Raw genomic sequence first — 18,173 nt, 5'->3', positions numbered from 1 at the left:
TGTAAGGGTAGCAAAAGTGCAGTATAAGCAGCAGTTAGCTAATTAAGCCTAAAGAAACCACAGAGAGGCTTTTCAATATATGGCCAGTAGAATATACAGATGATGCAAAACTTGGGAACAGGAAGGGAGGCACTAACGGTGAGTGAACAGTAGATATATGAGGAACTGAACAGGCTGGATGATCATATATTACTGTGTTTTGAAGGAATGTTTCATGCAGTTAATAACAGCATTGATGCATCTTTTTAACATAGGTCTTAGACTGGCCAAGTTACAAAAGAGTGGAAAGAAGAGTGGGAGGTGATGAGACTAAGACTTTGAATTATAGGCCAATATGTGTGTCTGGAGTTATAGTTAAAGTATAAGAGAGGTTGGTCAGGACTAAGATTCAGAATTGGATTAATAACACCAACATTCTCTTTGACAGACAGTATGAGTTTGTTAAAGGAAGATCATGTTTTAGCAATCTACTTACCTAATGCAGGGTGACAAATGCATTGTACAAGGAAAATGCATTCACAGTGATATATTTAGATTTTGCAAAAGCCTTTGATAAATTGCTATGTTACAAGCTAGTGATTAAATTGAAGAGTATAAGTAGGGTTGGATAGTAGATTAGTGTACTGAATTAGAGATTAGTTGTCTGATAGATATATATGTCTGATAGCAAGTTATGTATGGGAAAGCAATATCCCACATAAGGCAAGTCATTAGTGGTGTGTCCTGAGGGTCTATTTTGGGCCATTGCTGGTTAACTTATATGTTAATGATAATGGGGAAAGTTTGCATGGTGATATGCAGTTGTTTGCAGATGATAATGCAAGTTTGGAAGAACTTTCAGGAGCAGACCAGATGTAGCTTTGCAAGAGACTTGAATAGACTGTGTGAATTGGAAAATGAGTGTTTTTCTTCTACACTGTTTAAGCTGCAAAAGGAGACTGCACTTTTTTTTAAAACAATAAATTCCATGATAACTACAGTGTAGAAGAAAAATAAATCAAAGAACCTGTTCCTTGGATTTGCTTGTTTCTACACACCGATGATGTACTGTAATTTTAAGTATGAAATATCTGTACTTTCATTTCATTAAAGTTAATTATTGTGGTTATCGTGTAATTTATTGTTTATAGCCATGCCACAGGTACCATTAAAGATTACACTTTTTTGGCTGCTTTTTTTGCTACTTTTATTATTATTATTTTCTTAGCCATTTCCATGGATGGCTCAATACTAACCATCATTCATACAATACCTAACATACGTCTCCTTGAGCTGACAGAGTACTCAGAATAGCCTCTGGCAATCCATTCACCACCCTCCAATCAAAAAACCTCCTCACATCCTTATTGATAATACTCTTACATAATTTCCAGGGTGACTCTTTGTTTTCCCACTTCCTGCCATGTACTGAAGAAAAGTGTTCTGCCAATCCTATAAGACCTCCATGAATAACTTATATGTTTCTATCATATCCTCTCTTTTCAGATGAAGTTCTCTGTGGATTACAAAAGCTGGTTCATCCACAGAGAACTTCATCTATCCTCATAAGAGACATTTTATAGACCTGTAACAATCTTAGTCACTTGTCTCTGGATCCTCTCCATCATCTCATCATCCTCAAAGGCTCCAGGTGAACAAATCTGTGTACAGCATTCCAGATGTGGAATGCCTTATAAAGAGGAATAATAACCTCCCTATCACTGCCCTGTTTGTTATTGTGTTCTTCACCATCCAAATAAACTGATGAGCTGCTTTGACCATCTTTGCAATATAAACTCGTATAGTCCTCCATCAATGTATTAAGCAGCTTGTGATCTCTTCTTTATCTCAAATAGTGCATTACCTTACACTTTACCATGTTAAACTGGTAATGTAATCATTTGTGGATACTGGCAGCCTATTTAAGTCATCCTGCAGTATCTCTATATCATCTTCTTTGAGTATTGGTCTTCCAATTTTGCATTATAAGCACTTATATCATTGGTGCACATATTAAATAGCAGCAGCCCAAGCACAGAGCCCTCTGTACACCACTAGTCACCCTTCTTCTCCTGACTTAGTTCCATCATTGACTATATACTGATGGACAGACATCAGTTAGTCATTCTCTTTTATCACTAGCCTTATATCCAATCCCATTTGGTTCAATTTATGTATCTTTCTGAATGCCTTTGTGTCGAATGGCATGCAAAATCTAGCAACACTTTCAAAGTTTTCTATTGTTTTCATTAACTAGACATGATGCTTCAAACTTTTCATGCTGTGTCCTGTTGAACAGTTGAATAAAAGTGGTTGATCAGTAATATTCTACCTTGAACTGAAGTACAGAAATTTGGACCTTAATAATTCTTGTAATAAAGAGCAGTCACTCTTCATACTGCCTTGATAGTAAACCTTCATTATAACATACCATTCCTCTTTATCAATCAGTTTACTGTTTTGAGAGTTAACTATATGAGTTTTTTCAGTTATCATTTTTGTTGTCTTTCTGAAACCAATGCATGTTATGAGTTTTTATAACCATTTCATCCACAAAATGCAGGATTGTCATTAAAATAATTTCACAAATTTAGGCCTCCATGCTTAAAGGAGCCCTAAAGTGGCTAAAAATCTCTCACTAGGTGATGAAATCAATTATCACTTAAAGACATTCACAGATACTCATGCATGGTGTTCAAACTCACATTCTTTGGGTTGGAGACAGAGGAGACACTATGAACTTGGCCAACCAGCCTTCACTTTTACTTCTAAAAATTTAGTTATGAGCGAGATCATAGAAAATTTTCTTACACTTTTGGATAACTATCCAAAATTGAGAAACAAGACTGAATTAATTTATCATATATTAATAACACTTCTGAAAATCTGGGATATTAAAAAAGAAGTTTTTGAGCAAAAGGAATAACACATAATTTAGACATATGTTGCAGAATTTCTGGCTAGAATACCTCCTATAAATAGCTGTTATTTTTGAGAATTATGTTCACTAAGATTCTTCAATATTTTATAGGTATGGTAGCGATATTCGTGAGCAAATGCATGATAATGAAGAGACTGTTTTTCTGCAGCAAGAAAGGAAGATGAGAGAAGGAGAAGAGATGCTCAAAACTATACAGAAAATGCAGCGTGAGGATTTTCAACATATTCTAGAGAAAAAAACCAAAGCAAAACTTCTTCTGGTAATACTTATGGGCACAAAGGTTTAGGCAAAGAGCATTAAATCAAAAAATTTGTATCTGTATATCCTTCCTATTTATTTGTGCTATGAAAATTAGATTTTTAAATATCTGTATTGTATATTGAGAATTTAATCCTTATATAGGAGGGGGGAAAAATGTCTTTTTTTAAATAAGAACTATTAATTATAATAAATATTGTTTTAATAATTATTAAAATAATATTTAATACAAAATTTAAGCGAAGATCACATGCATTTAAAAATATTCTTTGTTTCCAGGCATACAATCGTCCAGTAACTCTATCTTGACAAAATTAAATACCTGTTTAGTGAAGAAGCAAAAATATATCATTTCTCAATTACTAAATAAACTAAAGTTGCTTTTATTTAATAGTTTCAGTATGAGAAACATTTAGCTAATGAGGCCAGAAAAAATCTCAGGGGAGTTCTTGTGATGCATAGCCAGAGGAAGAATGATTACAAAAGGATGATAATGGTTAGTGAAAATGGTAACAGATATGATAGAAATGAATTATGAGGAAGGGCTATGATGGGAAATGATTTGATGTGTAAGCTGTGTAGGAGGACATCATGTTGGAGGCTTAACGGATTTTTTACAACACTCAGAAAGGATTAAAACAGAATTTAATACTTCCTATATTTCGTCCTAGTCACTAGGACACCTACGGGGATTACAAAAACAACTAATGTAACATGAATACAAATATCATACATGAACTGGCTATTCCCTTGACCTAGCTATATAAGTTGAGTCTCAGAACACTGAAGATTCTGCACAGTTTTGTACAACATGGGTTTTGGTCTAATGCGGTTTTTATTTTTACATACGCTAACATTGTCAACACTGACTGGCAACTCCCGGGTGCCGCAAGTGAGTGTCGAGAGCCATGTTTATGCAGTAGTTATTCGATTGGCTCTCATGTAGACACGTTCTTTCCCTGCAGCATTTTATTATTTACATTAATATTAGTATTTAATATTTTTTTATTATTTAAGTATGAGCGAAAAGAGACGAAACAAACAAGACACTGTTGGAGTAACAAAAAAACGCAAGTGGTTGACATTAGAGAAGAAACTTGAAATTATAAAATGTCACGAGAATAGTGCTTCGTTTGCTAAAATAGCATGTGAGAATTCAATGAATGAGTCATCTGTACAAACAATTATTCAGAGCAAAGAAAAGATTAAACAAAATGGAATGAGCACTGCTTCTTATATGTCAAAAGTGATCACAAGAAATCAATCTTCTACAATGGAAAATATGGAACACCTTCTAATGATCTGGATTGAAGATTGTAATCAGAAAAAGATTCCTTTGAATCAAATGATAATCCAGGCAAAAGCAACAAGTCTATATGACAAAATAAAAGAAAATGAAAGTGAAAATGAAGGAGGTACAACCAGTGAAACTTTTATTGCAAGTCGCAGGTGGTTCTGCAGTTTCAAAAAGCATATGGGACTCCATAACGTAAGAATCCAAGGTGAAAGCACAAGTGCTGACACTAAAACTGCAGAATTATTTCCCAATGAATTAAAGGAGCTTATTGAGAAGGAAGGCTACACAGATGATCAAATTTTTAACGCTGACGAGACTGGCTTGTTCTGGAAAAGAATGCCGTCGCGCACATTTCTAGCAGAGAAGGGAAAAAACACAAGCTGGGTATAAAGTGTCAAAAGACCGATTGACACTTTTACTAGGGGGTAATGCATCGGGTGATTTAAAATTGAAGCCACTGCTAGTGTATAAAGCAGAAAACCCAAGAGCTCTTAAGGGCTTTGCAAAGAACAATTTACCTGTTCATTGGCGTTCGAATAAAAAAGCATGGTTGACTCGTTCAATTTTCGAAGCTATTGTAAAAAGAATTCCTTTTAAAAATTTTCTTTTATTAGACAATGCGCCAGGCCATCCAACTCTATTGACTGACTTAGATGAAAATGTCAAGATTCATTTTTTCCCTCCAAACACCACATCAATTCTGCAGCCGATGGATCAAGGCTTTATCTCCACTTTCAAGGCTTACTATTTAAGATGAACTTTTGCTCAAGCTATTAAAGCTGCAGCAGAAGAAGAATCTTGGATTTTGAGTGAATTTTGGAAGAAATTTAACATAAAAGATGCCATTCAAAATATTTATGAATCTTGGCAAGATGTGACTCAAAGCAACATGAGAGCTGTATGGCATAATATCTTGCCATATTGTTCAAAGGGCCTTGTTGCTTTTGTAACACAGAAATCTCAACAGAAATTGTGCAGATGGGCAAAGATCAGATCTTGGTTTTACAAGTTTCAATTGTAACAATGTGAACGAATGTATTGATTCTCATTCAAATGATCTGGATGATGAAACCTTTAGTAAAAAGTAAATTACTGTACGCTAAAATTGAAGCAATATTTGTTTTGTTTTCTACAACTTTTATATCAGATTAAAAGGATTTTATTTGTTATTCAGTTAATAAAAATAACATTTGTTTTTCATTTTTAAAGATTTTTATTATCCTAAATTTTTGTAATAGACAAATTAAATTGAAAACCTTTATAAATAGACCTTGGACAATGTGGTTTTGCATAGCACATACTCTTCTTGGAACCAATTAGCCGCGCTATACAAGGTATTCCTGTATAGTAATCTCATTTGCACAAGGTGCTACAAAGACCAGTGTATCCAACTATTGACCAATCAGTATCTCAAGTGTGGTGGTGAAAATTTTGGAAAAGTTGGTTAGGACTTGCATTCAGAAATGGGTTGACAGGGAATCTCTACTTTGCAATGAACAGCATGGGTTTACTAAGGGAAGGTCACATTTTAGCAACTTGCTCAAATTCTGTAATAATGTTACCACTGAGTTAGACAAGGGGAGTGGATACACCAGTGGAAGACTGTTGCCTAGATCAGAAAATATGGAATTGGATTATAAACTACAGGGTGTCCCAAAATTCACGCAAGATTTAAATTTAGCGCCATTTGTGTGGTAAAGTGTTGCCAACAACAAAAAAAAGACAACGTGACAGCTGACAGTTCAGGGTTATTAAAAATAGAGTGCTACACGAAAGAACAACACATTTTCATTGTTGAGCAATATTTTAAAAATAATGAAGGTTTGGCAGCTAGAATTCGCAATTTTCGTACAAAATATGGTCGGAATAGGAATTTAACTTCATCAACTGTGAAAAGATTAATTAAAAAATTCAAGGAAACTGGATCAGTTAGTGATCTTATACACTCTGGCTGTCCTTCAACAAGTTGTTCAACAGAAAACATCGAAGCAGTTCGTGAGAGTGTTGCTGAGAGTCCATCAATTCGGCACCGTGGTCTTGAATTGGGCATTTCGAGAAGCTCTCTACAGCGTATTCTCACGAAAGATTTGCATCTTTATGCTTACAAAGTTCAATTGACTCAAGAACTGAAGCCTACTGACCACACACAGCGAAGAGAGCTCATTGAATGGATTATGGAACAACAACAAGTGGATGCTTATTTTTCGAACAAAATCATCTTCAGCGATGAGGCTTATTTTCATCTTGATGGCTTCGTTAATCGACAAAATTGTCGCATTTGGGGTTCAGAAAATCCACGAGTGATTGTTGAGAAACAGATGCATCCACAACGTGTCACTGTTTGGTGCGGATTTTGGGCTGGAGGCATCATCGGTCCATTCTTCTTCGAAAATGCGGCTGGTAAGGCAATAACAGTTAATGGTGCTCGCTATCGCGACATGATAATCCAGTTTTTTGTGCCTAAATTGCAAGATATGGATGTGGACGACATGTGGTTTCAACAAGACGGTGCTGCATGCCATACAGCCCGAGAAACAATTCAGTTACTGCATGAGTCATTTCCTGGTCATGTAATTTTCCGTTTTGGTGATCAGAATTGGCCGCTCAGATCATGTGACTTAACGCCGTTGGACTTTTTTGGGGGGGGTTTTTTGAAGTCTAAGGTTTATACCAATAAGCCCACGACGACCCATGCCTTGAAGGATGAAATGGAGCGCTGTGTCAACGAAATTGCCACATTTATGCAAAACGGTCATGGAAATTTCGAAAAAAGAGTGCGTATGTGCCAGCAAAGCCGTGAAGACCATTTACCCGATATGCCATTCCATGCATAACCCTATACTGTATACTTTATGAATCAATAAGAAATCACAATTTTTAATTAAAAACCTGTGTTTTCTATCAAAATTATTTCTTGCGTGAATTTTGGGACACCCTGTATAACACGACATGTCGAAGAACTTGCCAATGACATTGAAGAAACTTTAAAAAAATTGTCGTCCGAATTTACGTCACATTCACTTGCTTTAGACGAGAGCACAAATGTGAAGGATACAGCACAACTGGCTATCTTTGTCCGTGCTTTTCATGCAAACCAAGGGGAAGCCGATTGCGGAATTCAGCGATCCGAAATGGATGACAGACTTTGCATTTCAACATTAATATCGTCATTAATGTATAAATCTATACATTAATGACATTGGGAAGGATTTGACATGCAACATTCAGCTATTTGCTGCTGCTGATGATGATGATGATGCAAAGATGAGTAGGATAATCAGGAGTGCAGTTGATATGCAGTACTTGCAGAATGATTTGAATTCTCTGGAATTGTGGGCATGTGAATATGGCTACCAGTTCAATGTTAATAAATGTAAAGTTATGCACTTTGGTGCGATTAGATATTCAATGTCATATTATATTGGTGGATTATGCTTGAAGAACCTGATGAGGCTAAGGGATCTTGGAGTGCTAATAGATAGGAAGTTGAACTATAAGGGTATACATATCAAAAATTGTAAATACAATTCAGAGAATAATGGCAATGCTGAAATGAACCTTGACATGTAAAGATAAGGAAGTTATTTTGCTGCTTTACAAGACCTTGATAAGACCTTGCTTCGACTGTTGCTTGCAGCTCTGGTCTCCTGGTTTCTGTGGTGATTTTGATACAGTGGAAAGTGTCAAAAATGATATATCAGGATTGTGGAATTCAGATTATGAAGACAGATTGAGAATTTGTAGGCTGCAGACACTAGCAAACAGGAAAATGAGGGGTGATATGATTGAGACTTACAAACTTCTGAAAGGGTTATACTGAATTTCAGTAGATGAAATTTTTCATTTTATGGAGAGTGGGCAAAGGATGCGAGGGCATCCATGAAAGTTGAGAATGGATGCTGTCAAGAATGGGGATGGAGCTAGATTTTTATCTCATAGAGTAGTGCATGATTTGAATGGATTGCCATTGGATATTGCTTGTGTGCATGTAGCATGAATGAATTTAAGAACAGATATGACAACTGGTGCAAATAGTATGGGCTCCCTCGATGAGTTCCTAACTCCCAGGAGATCTCTCTCTTAATAATAATAAAGCTAGTGTTCCCTATGGTTCTGTGCTTTCATCCACCCTCTTTGTACTATACATCAATGATCTCTCAGAGTATCCAATCTTATTCATAACTTTGCTGATGACAGTATCTGTAGATGTTGCTACAAGCCAAGGAGCAAAGAGGGTGGGGAGCAGGAGATGTTTAGGCAGTTGAGCTTGGCAAGTTGAGGTTATCAACGAATCCCTCCACCCTGAATAATTTATTGATAATACATTGAAATGCCCCCCCCCCCCTCTGCCTGACTTTATTCAAGAAAGGACACCCTGCAGGACATACGAAGCCTCTGTGTAAATGCACAGTAAGTGTAAGTGGCATACTTTTTTTTTTTTTTTAGAAATTATGGACTTTACAACTGTGTTATAAATAACTATTTTAATTTCCTGATGTTTTGCCTTCATATTAAGGTCATCATCTGGAGTATATACAAATATACAAGGACAAGCTGAATTACATTTCACACAGTGTGCTAAAGAGACAATGATTTGATCAACGGTTATTCTACTCTCATCACCTCTAGTGAAAATATAATATATATATATTAAAAAAAACATACAGATAAAATTAAAAAATTAATTATTTAGAAACTACATCAAAGCTAAATTCTATTTAAGAGAAACATTCTTTCATATAGATAGTTTTCTTACAGTCACAGTGATGTCCTTATTTAACATGACAATTGTTATATTAGATTTATGATTCTGGATTATTTACAGTTGTGTTTATATAACTCTTAGGGAGAAAGGTTCCATGGATAGAATATGTGCCTTCCATATGATCCGAAAGGCCAGCTTCACCATAGTTATTATATTTAATGTGTGATTTATGTTCCTTTTGCCTGATAGGAATTCTGCATGTCCTGTTTCCCCTATATATGGTAGATTACAGGTGCAGTATAATTAAAATAGTTATTTATAAAATAGTTATTTATTTATAACTATAAAATAGTTATTTGTAAAGTCCATAATTTCTAAAATGAATGCTGATTACACTAAAAGAAAGGAGTAAGTGGCATACTTTCATAAGCTCATTGAAAGGCAAGGATAGTTCTGTATAATTACATTTAATGTGTAGTTAGATTTAAATAATGTATCGCTTTATTGTGTTATCATAATGAAAACATCACATGGAACAATATTCATATAAAGCAGACCAATAGCTGAGTGAAATTTTTCTGTAGCTAGTAGATTTAAGTTGTATTTCTGGAGCCCTGTATATATATATATATATATATATATCTTCTTCTTCTTCTCTTCCTTTTTCCCCTCTTTTACCTTGCAGTGTCAAGGGTTTTCTATTCATTTAACTGCAACTGTACACAAGGATAAGGTGGTTAGTCCTATGCCTCCCAGTGTATCCTATGTCTGTAGAAGAGTTGAGTTCTCAAGGCGGTTTGAATGCTTGCAGGATTAAAAACCCCCAGATAAACTGGGGAGAAAAACCATGCGGTCCATGCCCAAGACTGGCTAACGTAGCTATGTCTGAGAAAGATCCTAAGCTCCTCACATCAGCAATGAGAATCGAACCTAGGACACTTCTTTTGCAGGGTAATGGTTGCAAAGCACATATCCACCGGGCTAACTGTGTGAATATATATATATATTATATGTATTTAATTTATATTATATATATAGAGAGAGAGAGATTTTTTTTTTTTAATGTTGCTCCCATCCTCTAGAAGTTGTTTGCAAACTTACAGCACATTTTGTACTGTGGATGGGCTAAGGATTTTTTTTATTTCTATTCTTATCAATTTTATACATTTTTTTGGTATTTTTAATTTTTATTTAGTCTGGGATTCCTGCTCTAGAGACCAAACATGGAGCTTGAAAAAGTTATTGAATGCCTAATGTGGGGGCGGTGGTCTCACACCAGGTGATAAAATTGTGTATATATATATGTTAAAGATACCAATTTATTTTAAATATAAACCTGTTTTTTTTTACTCCATTTCCCAAGTAAGCAAGCAGACAAGTCACTCAAGTTTGCACCTGTAAGTGTTGCAAGTCTAGCTGACCCTGCACATAGTGCAAGTCCAAGACAACTCATAAGCTCTGATCACTATTCTTAATATTTACCTTTAATGCAAAGCACATCTCCTGGAGGAGATGTATGATGCTATGTATTAAAGGCAAGGGGCCACTACCCAGACCGGTTTCGACCTTTATTGAGGTCTCATCAGTGGGAGCCAGGCTAAGAAATACTAAATTTTAAGTAATACAGAGCTTATAAATATTTTACCAACACAAGTTACCATAAGGTGCTTTGACCTTATTAAATAAAAATCTCAGGATGAGAGATAGATGTAGAAAGTTTTTTACCTTGGGTATAATATATGTTAAAGATACCAAGTTATTTTAAATATAAACCTGGTTTTTTTTTACTCCATTTCCCAAGTAAGCAAACAGACAAGTCAGTCAAGTTTGCACCTGCAAGTGTTGCAAGTCTAGCTGACCCTGCATGTAGTGCAAGTCCAAGGCAATGGAGTAAAAAAACCAGGTTTATATTTAAAATAACTTGGTATCTTTAACATATATTATACCAAAGGTAAAAAACTTTCTACATCTATTTCTCATCCTGAGATTTTTATTTAATAAGGTCAAAGCACCTTATGGTAACTTGTGTTGGTAAAATATTTATAATCTCTGTATTACTTAAAACTTAGTATTTCTTAGCCTGGCTCCCACTGATGAGACCTCAATAAAGGTTGAAACCGGTCTGGGTAGTGACCCCTTTGCCTTTAATACATAGCATCATACATCTCCTCCAGGAGATGTGCTTTGGGTAAAAATAAGAATAGTTAAGGATAAATATTAAGAATAATGATCACAGCTTTACCTTTACCACGAGTTGCCTTGGACTTGCACTACGTGCAGGGTCAGCTAGACTTGCAACACTTGCAGACACAAACTTGACTGACTTGTCGGTTTGCTTACTTGGGAAATGGAGTAAAAAAACCAGGTTTATATTTAAAAAATTTGGTATCTTTAACATATATTATACCCAAGGTAAAAAAACTTTCTACATATATGTATATATATATATATATATATATATATATGTTTATAATTATAAACATTTCACTAAACCAAGTCAATTACTCTGTAAATAAATAAATAAATATATATATATAATTATACTATATTATATATAAGTCATTCATATATAATCATCAATATAGAAATACACTGATGTCCAAATCTGAAGGACCTGTATATGAAAGAATTTTCATGACTACAGCCAAATGTGGACAGAAATTTATTGCCAGCATACTGATAAATTATATTATACAAAAACTGTGTTATAAATTTTCTAAAGACATAGTTAAGGAATTAATGTCAGTATAGAATATGTTCACCCTGAACTGCGATGCAGCTCTGAAAATGTCGTACCATCCTTAGCACTAAGTGATTCAGGAGTTCTTGAGGCAAACTAGCCCACTCTTCCTTCAGAACAAGGATAAGGCCTTGTTTGTGTTCTGGAGGGGAATTTCAAGCAGCAGTGCATCTCCCTTTTGCATCCCAAATGTGTTTTATGGTATTGAGATCTAGGGAACATGTTGGCTACTTGATTTGATTAATATCCTTGGTCTCTAGGAGTTTCTCCACTGCTCATGTATTATGAGGTGTGGCATTGTCATCCATAAAAATGGATTCTTCACCTATAGCACCACTGAATAATCAAACATGAGGCTGAAGAACTTCGTTGCAATACTGTTCACCAGTCTAACCAAGTGAAAAATAAACTTTCAACATCTTTCTCTAAATCCAGAGTAATTTAATAAAAAGGTGGCACACCTTTTTATTAAATTTGGCAACTCCTATAGGTAGAGATGACCTTGCTAATGCTTCTGCCTGGTATCTCCACTTGGGCCTGGCTCCCACTGAAGAGACCTCAATAAAGGTCGAAACTAGTCTGGGTAGTGGTCCTTCCCTTAATGCATAACATTATACATATCCGCAAGGAGATGTGTTTTGCATTATGGGAGATACTGAGATGGGAGTGATGTTATCTTGCTCCACCTTTGCAACAAGTTGCCTGGTGTTGTACCACCTTACCCCATTCCTGAAGATACTTTCAGGTGCAAACTTTGTTTGCTCACACTTGGATAAAGGATTAAACTAAATTTATTATAGTCTAACCAAGTGACAAATAAACTTTCAACTTGTAGTTCAGTGCATCCATTAAGCATAATGCCTCCCCACACCATGACCCCAACACCACTGTGTCTATCCCTTTCAAGAACATTCTTGCAATGGTAAGATACCACTTTCACACCAGATCCACTGTCATCTTGAATTTGAGGAAAGACTAAAACGACTCTCATCTGTAAAGAGTACATTAGCCAATTGTGTCCTGTCTAATTTTTATTGGACTTGACAAGATATGTGCTTGAATAACTTGCAAGCTGACCTGCCATGGTGTGCCGATTATGATTTGCTGTTATAACTAAAAATCTGTCTTCATGCTCTGTGTTAGAGTGAGGGCAACCTCTTAGCAAACATCTGGAACACATTCCATTGGTTTGTAATACTGTCCAGAACCTGAATACAACACTGTGTGAGATTCCAAACTCTCTGGCAATATCAGTAACCCTACAGCCTTCATCAAGCTTTCCAATAATTCTTCCCTGTCTGAAATCATCTAGATGATGTCTTTGAGATTATAAGACATCCAAGTTTGCAACTATTCCTTCACAAAAAGAGTCTCCTTCAAACACAATTCATTTAGCACAGCCTTTGATCCTGTTGAGTGCTACCATGTGATCCCTGTGTGCAATTCAAAAATTTGAATGTATATACTCATTTTCTATTCAAAACCGTGCCACAAGTGATTTGTCTATAACAAGTATTCTGTGAATGAGAAAATAATAATAAGTAGAATAATTTTTTTTTTTTTTGCTTGTAGGATACTCTTTTACATGAAATAGATGATGTCACGAGAAGAAAACAATATGAAAAACAGAGACAGAAGCAAGAAGATATGTGGGTTATGGAATATCAGAAACAGAAAGCAGTAAGTATCATTTCCATTTGACTCTATACTAAATGAATATAGAAACTGTTGTTTTCTACTGAAAATAATATCAAATCATTTAAACATCTCCCTGTGCAACATTGAGTTAGCACTTCACATTAATGTCCTAACTTGCTTAATTTCATGTTAATGAAATTAATCATGCAAAGCACTATTTCATGTTCATTTAATCAGGATATTTTATTCTGATGTAACAGGTTTCATTCCTAGAGGAAGGAGATCATTTGAGTGATTGCAAGCGAATGAAATGGATGCATTCATGATATTAAGAATACCATATGTACTAAGAGAATGTTCTAAAGAACTAAGAGTCACCAATCTGATGTAATGAGTCTTGTATACAGGAATGGACAGTGAGGGTGAGATTCTTTAGAAGCTATCGTGAATGTTATTATTATTACGGACGACTCCAGGGAGTCCTTAGACTCATCGAGGGAGGCCCTAAACATCATGTCTACACAACTATACGACATTCTCACAGTATCTATCATACCTTGCCTTGAACTCACTCACCGTCATAGCACCCACAACAGACTCTGGCAGCTTATTCCACTCATTTACCACTCTAAAAGTGAAGAACCCAGCTCTAACACCCCTGCCAACCACACTCTTGGCCAGCTTCCATAAGTGTCCCCTAGTTCTCCTACCACCAGTCCTGATCTCATATATGTGAAAGATAAATTTTATTTTAGTAATCTGATCACATTTATAATAAGGTCACAAGAGGAGTTGATGAGGGCAATGAATGTATTGTGATATTTCAATCTTAATTGGTTACAATCTTCGATCCACATAGAAAGAACTCTCTCTAATTCAATAATTTAAATACTTTGATTTTGAGTGGTTGCATGCATGAAGAACTTGAAGCAGTCTTACCTTTCTCTTTGTATTCAGCAGCTTTGCTTAAAATTGCTCTTATAGATGAATCACCCTTTTTGTGTTCTTGTCCTATCTTTGCTCTGGACTCTCCTTGTTCATTTTTGTTCATTACACTATTTCAAGATTTTCTTCCAATGAGATTACTTTTTATATCCTTTTCATGCTTCCACTCTTTTGCTCACTAATTCTTTTACTCATGATTAAAAGTTGTATGAGAAAATACTTTAAAATAAAAAAGTAAGGAAAACAATTGCAGATCATATCTCATAGCATGAGATATGATCTGCAAAATGCTATGTAATTAACAGATGACATAAATTTGGAACACAGTGTACATGGAAATAGCATAGTATGCCATTAAAAATAACCTTGTAAAATGTTTTAAATTGATAACTAAATTATTTCATCCTGGTGAGTGATTTTTTAAAATAGTTAGCCATAAAAAACTATATAGATAGAAAATTTTAAAATCTGTAACTTTTATTTTTAGGATGTATATAGGCACACTAATCAAATTTTAGAGGGACACTGATTTGGATATAGAAAAAAAAAATAATGCACTCATTGAAATTGAAAATGCATTAATCGAGGGATTCTGTATTTTGTTAATCTTACCTTGTAATCTGCTTCATTATGCCACTGTCTTATTTAAAGTATATCCTTGTAAAGTATTTAATCATAGCCACTCACTTAAATGTTAGAATAGGCTTGAAAAGGAATCAAAACCTTGTTCCGTGAATTTCTAGAATATTGATTTAATAAATTTTTTATATAACTTTATTAGGAGAAAGAAGAAGCATTAGAAAAAGAACAACTAGAACAGCGACTTACTAGAGAGAGAGAAATAGCTAAATTACGAGAAATGCAAGAAAGGGCCAAAGATGTACAAGCCGAAAAGGTAATTGAATATTATATAATTAGATCTCCATTAAATCGCAAAACATATTGAAAACTACTTGCCTAACTACAATCCATCTCCATAGTCAGCAGTCAATCCTCATTGTCATACTCACTCATCTCTCAATTCTTCTGTTTCAAAATACTCTGAAAACTGATCTTACAAAGTATGTGTCCTCCTGTCAGAGAGCACACTGCATTCCATTTTTATATTCTAAAGTGTTAAAAATTTGCACTTGAGCAACCAAACTGTTAACTTCACTAGAATTGCTGATGTATCCAAATCCTCCTGTAGAGACACATCTGCATTGTTCTTTATAACTTTTGTAAATAATTGATTATCTCTTTCAATGAACTCATTATTAACTTATATACAAAAGAATATATAAAATAAAACAAAAATGTTTACACTGTACTTTATTTTTATCTTCGAAAAGGTAGCTATCTGTTGATTAGAAACTAATTCAGAGGATTAATCAATGTTTTCAAATGTTATATAGCAGGCATGTACTAGGAACTGCAAAAAAGCAAAATATTAAACTTACAAAATATTAAACTGAAAAAGAAAATTCTGGTATGAACTTAGATAACCTGTTGCAATAGAACTTGCAATAAACAAGTTGTTAATTTTTTTACATGTGATTTTTTTTTCTATGTTACAAATTGTGATTCTTATTTTTTGCTTACAGCAGTTGTTTCTTGTCTGTCACTAATTCGTGAAACAAATGAGAATCAACATAAATTTTTGGAACTCTTAGTTCCACACCAAGGTTGTCGTTTCATTCAGGTATTTTGGTTTGTCCATCATATGCACTTTCACACTCAACTTTGTTTGCTTACACTTGGATAAAGGATTAAACTAAATTTATTATAAACTTCCATCAAACTTCCAACTTGTAAATAAACTTCAGCATATCATGTTAAATTTAATGGATAAGATACAACAAGAAGAAATCAAAATTTATTAATAAACTAAGAGCTAATAATTCTGCAGTTTTACATTAGCATTTCCAGGCCATGTTATTATAAACTTGTGTTTGGGACCTGTAGATGATATTTTTGCCATTTCGTCTAGCTCTCAAAATCATCTTTAGAATTTCCTTCTGCTACATAGAATATACCATAGATCTTGAAGAAGATAACTCCTTACCTTTTCTTGATTGTCTTGTACTTCATCCCCCTGATTGTCTTTGAACCCTGTGGAGGTCATGGCCGAAAACATTGCAGCTTAGGTCACGTGTATCTGAGAGATAGATACATTCATTACTAGTATGTGCTAAAATGCGATAAAACTTAAAAAAACACTGCAAATATAATGGATGATGGTATATTTATTTTCAGTTACAATCAATAAATTATTGAACAAAGAAATATAAAGAACAAAAATTTAGCCGATTGTTGCAATGTAAACCAGCTAGATATAAGAGGCTTAAAAATGCTTTCAATTCTGTTTTGTCTATTCGTTTAGCATCTCTTTCTCTTGAATACTGGTTTGAAATAGAATCAATGTATTTATTTGTATATAAAAAGATTAGATCTAAAATATCATCTGGCTTGGCATTTTTTGTGTTTGGCTAAACTAACAGAAGTTGACACTAAATATTCTACAGCTGTCTTCTTATTGGATTTTTCCTCCATTCTGATTTTTTATTTTTCCAAGAAAATACTCTTCATTCATGTCTAATTCATCTTCACTTTCTTCACTAGAAATATCTTGTTCAGTTTACGAATTTTCTGAATAAACTTTCACATAATCATCGTCTTCTAAATCACTTTCATCTTTGCATTCAACTCTATCTCTATTCATTCTCTATCATTCTCATCATCGGACTCAAGTAACATTCGCTGAATCTCTTCAACATCTGATGGATTATTCAATCGATATATTTTTCCAGCCACTTTCAACAGTAAATAAAAAAAAAAACTAAACCAATATTATACTGACATCGGTATCTCTCAGATACAATTTACCATCAAATATCACACACCTTTACATAACACATGTTAAACCAAAACTAACCACATAAACAGTGTGGAATATCACTCGTAAGCAAGTCATGCCTTTTCAGTATTGCAGCAATCCTCTGGGTTACCTTCACCACCTTTGCAATATGTTCCCTGAATTTCAGATTTCTATCAATCATTACCCCAGATCGCTTGCCTACCACAATTACTCCAGTATAGTTCCTCCAACAGAGTATGCAGCCTCCCATCGATGTATTCCAAACTTCAGGACTTTACATTTTGCTACATTAAACTGACAACCTCTATTCATTTGCCCACGTCCAGTTTATTCAAATCCTCTTGCAGGTCTGCCACATCTGCACTATTACTAATAACCCTTCCTAGCTTCACATCATCTCGTTAAAAAACTGAATATCCCTCCCCCCCCCCTGCAATCCACTGACAATGTCATTGATATAAAGGTTAAATAACACAGGTCCCAGTTCTGAGCCCTGTGGGACCCCCCCCCCCCACTTGTAACCTTCTGCCTCCTTGATATTGCCCCACCATACACAACTCACTGATAGATAGCCAATCTGTGAATCCAGGTACTATAGGTTTACAACCTTTTTTGGGAGGCAGGAGATGCATAAAAAAACATTTTTAAAGATAAAAATAACAAGGTAAATACAATTAGAACACAGAATATTAAGCAAATATTTAGATATTTTGACTACAACCTTGAGGAATAAAGGTGGCCAATTTTTTGTGATAAACAGAATTTCAGTCCTCTAGATGTTTGATATATTTTTGCATCAATATCTGTTAGATT

General features: G+C 34.7%; 1 protein-coding gene across 1 annotated transcript in view; it reads left to right on the top strand.

The window, feature by feature from the left end:
* LOC150110236 (cilia- and flagella-associated protein 45-like) overlaps positions 1-18,173 on the top strand; it is a 168,219-nt gene that overhangs the window by 113,537 nt on the left and 36,509 nt on the right. Inside the window, exons 7-9 of the mRNA XM_090392294.1 lie at positions 3,011-3,179; positions 13,493-13,600; positions 15,285-15,398. Of these exons, the coding sequence (XP_090248420.1) occupies positions 3,011-3,179; positions 13,493-13,600; positions 15,285-15,398 (391 nt within the window). The remainder of the gene's footprint in view (positions 1-3,010; positions 3,180-13,492; positions 13,601-15,284; positions 15,399-18,173) is intronic.

This window comes from Typopeltis vanoorti, chromosome 1, assembly GCF_054136105.1.
Source record: "Typopeltis vanoorti isolate ZY-2024b chromosome 1, IOZ_Tvanoo_1.0, whole genome shotgun sequence".
Lineage (NCBI taxonomy): Eukaryota > Metazoa > Arthropoda > Arachnida > Uropygi > Thelyphonidae > Typopeltis > Typopeltis vanoorti.
Note: the sequence above shows the minus strand (reverse complement) of the source record. Positions and strands in the feature narration are given on the sequence as shown.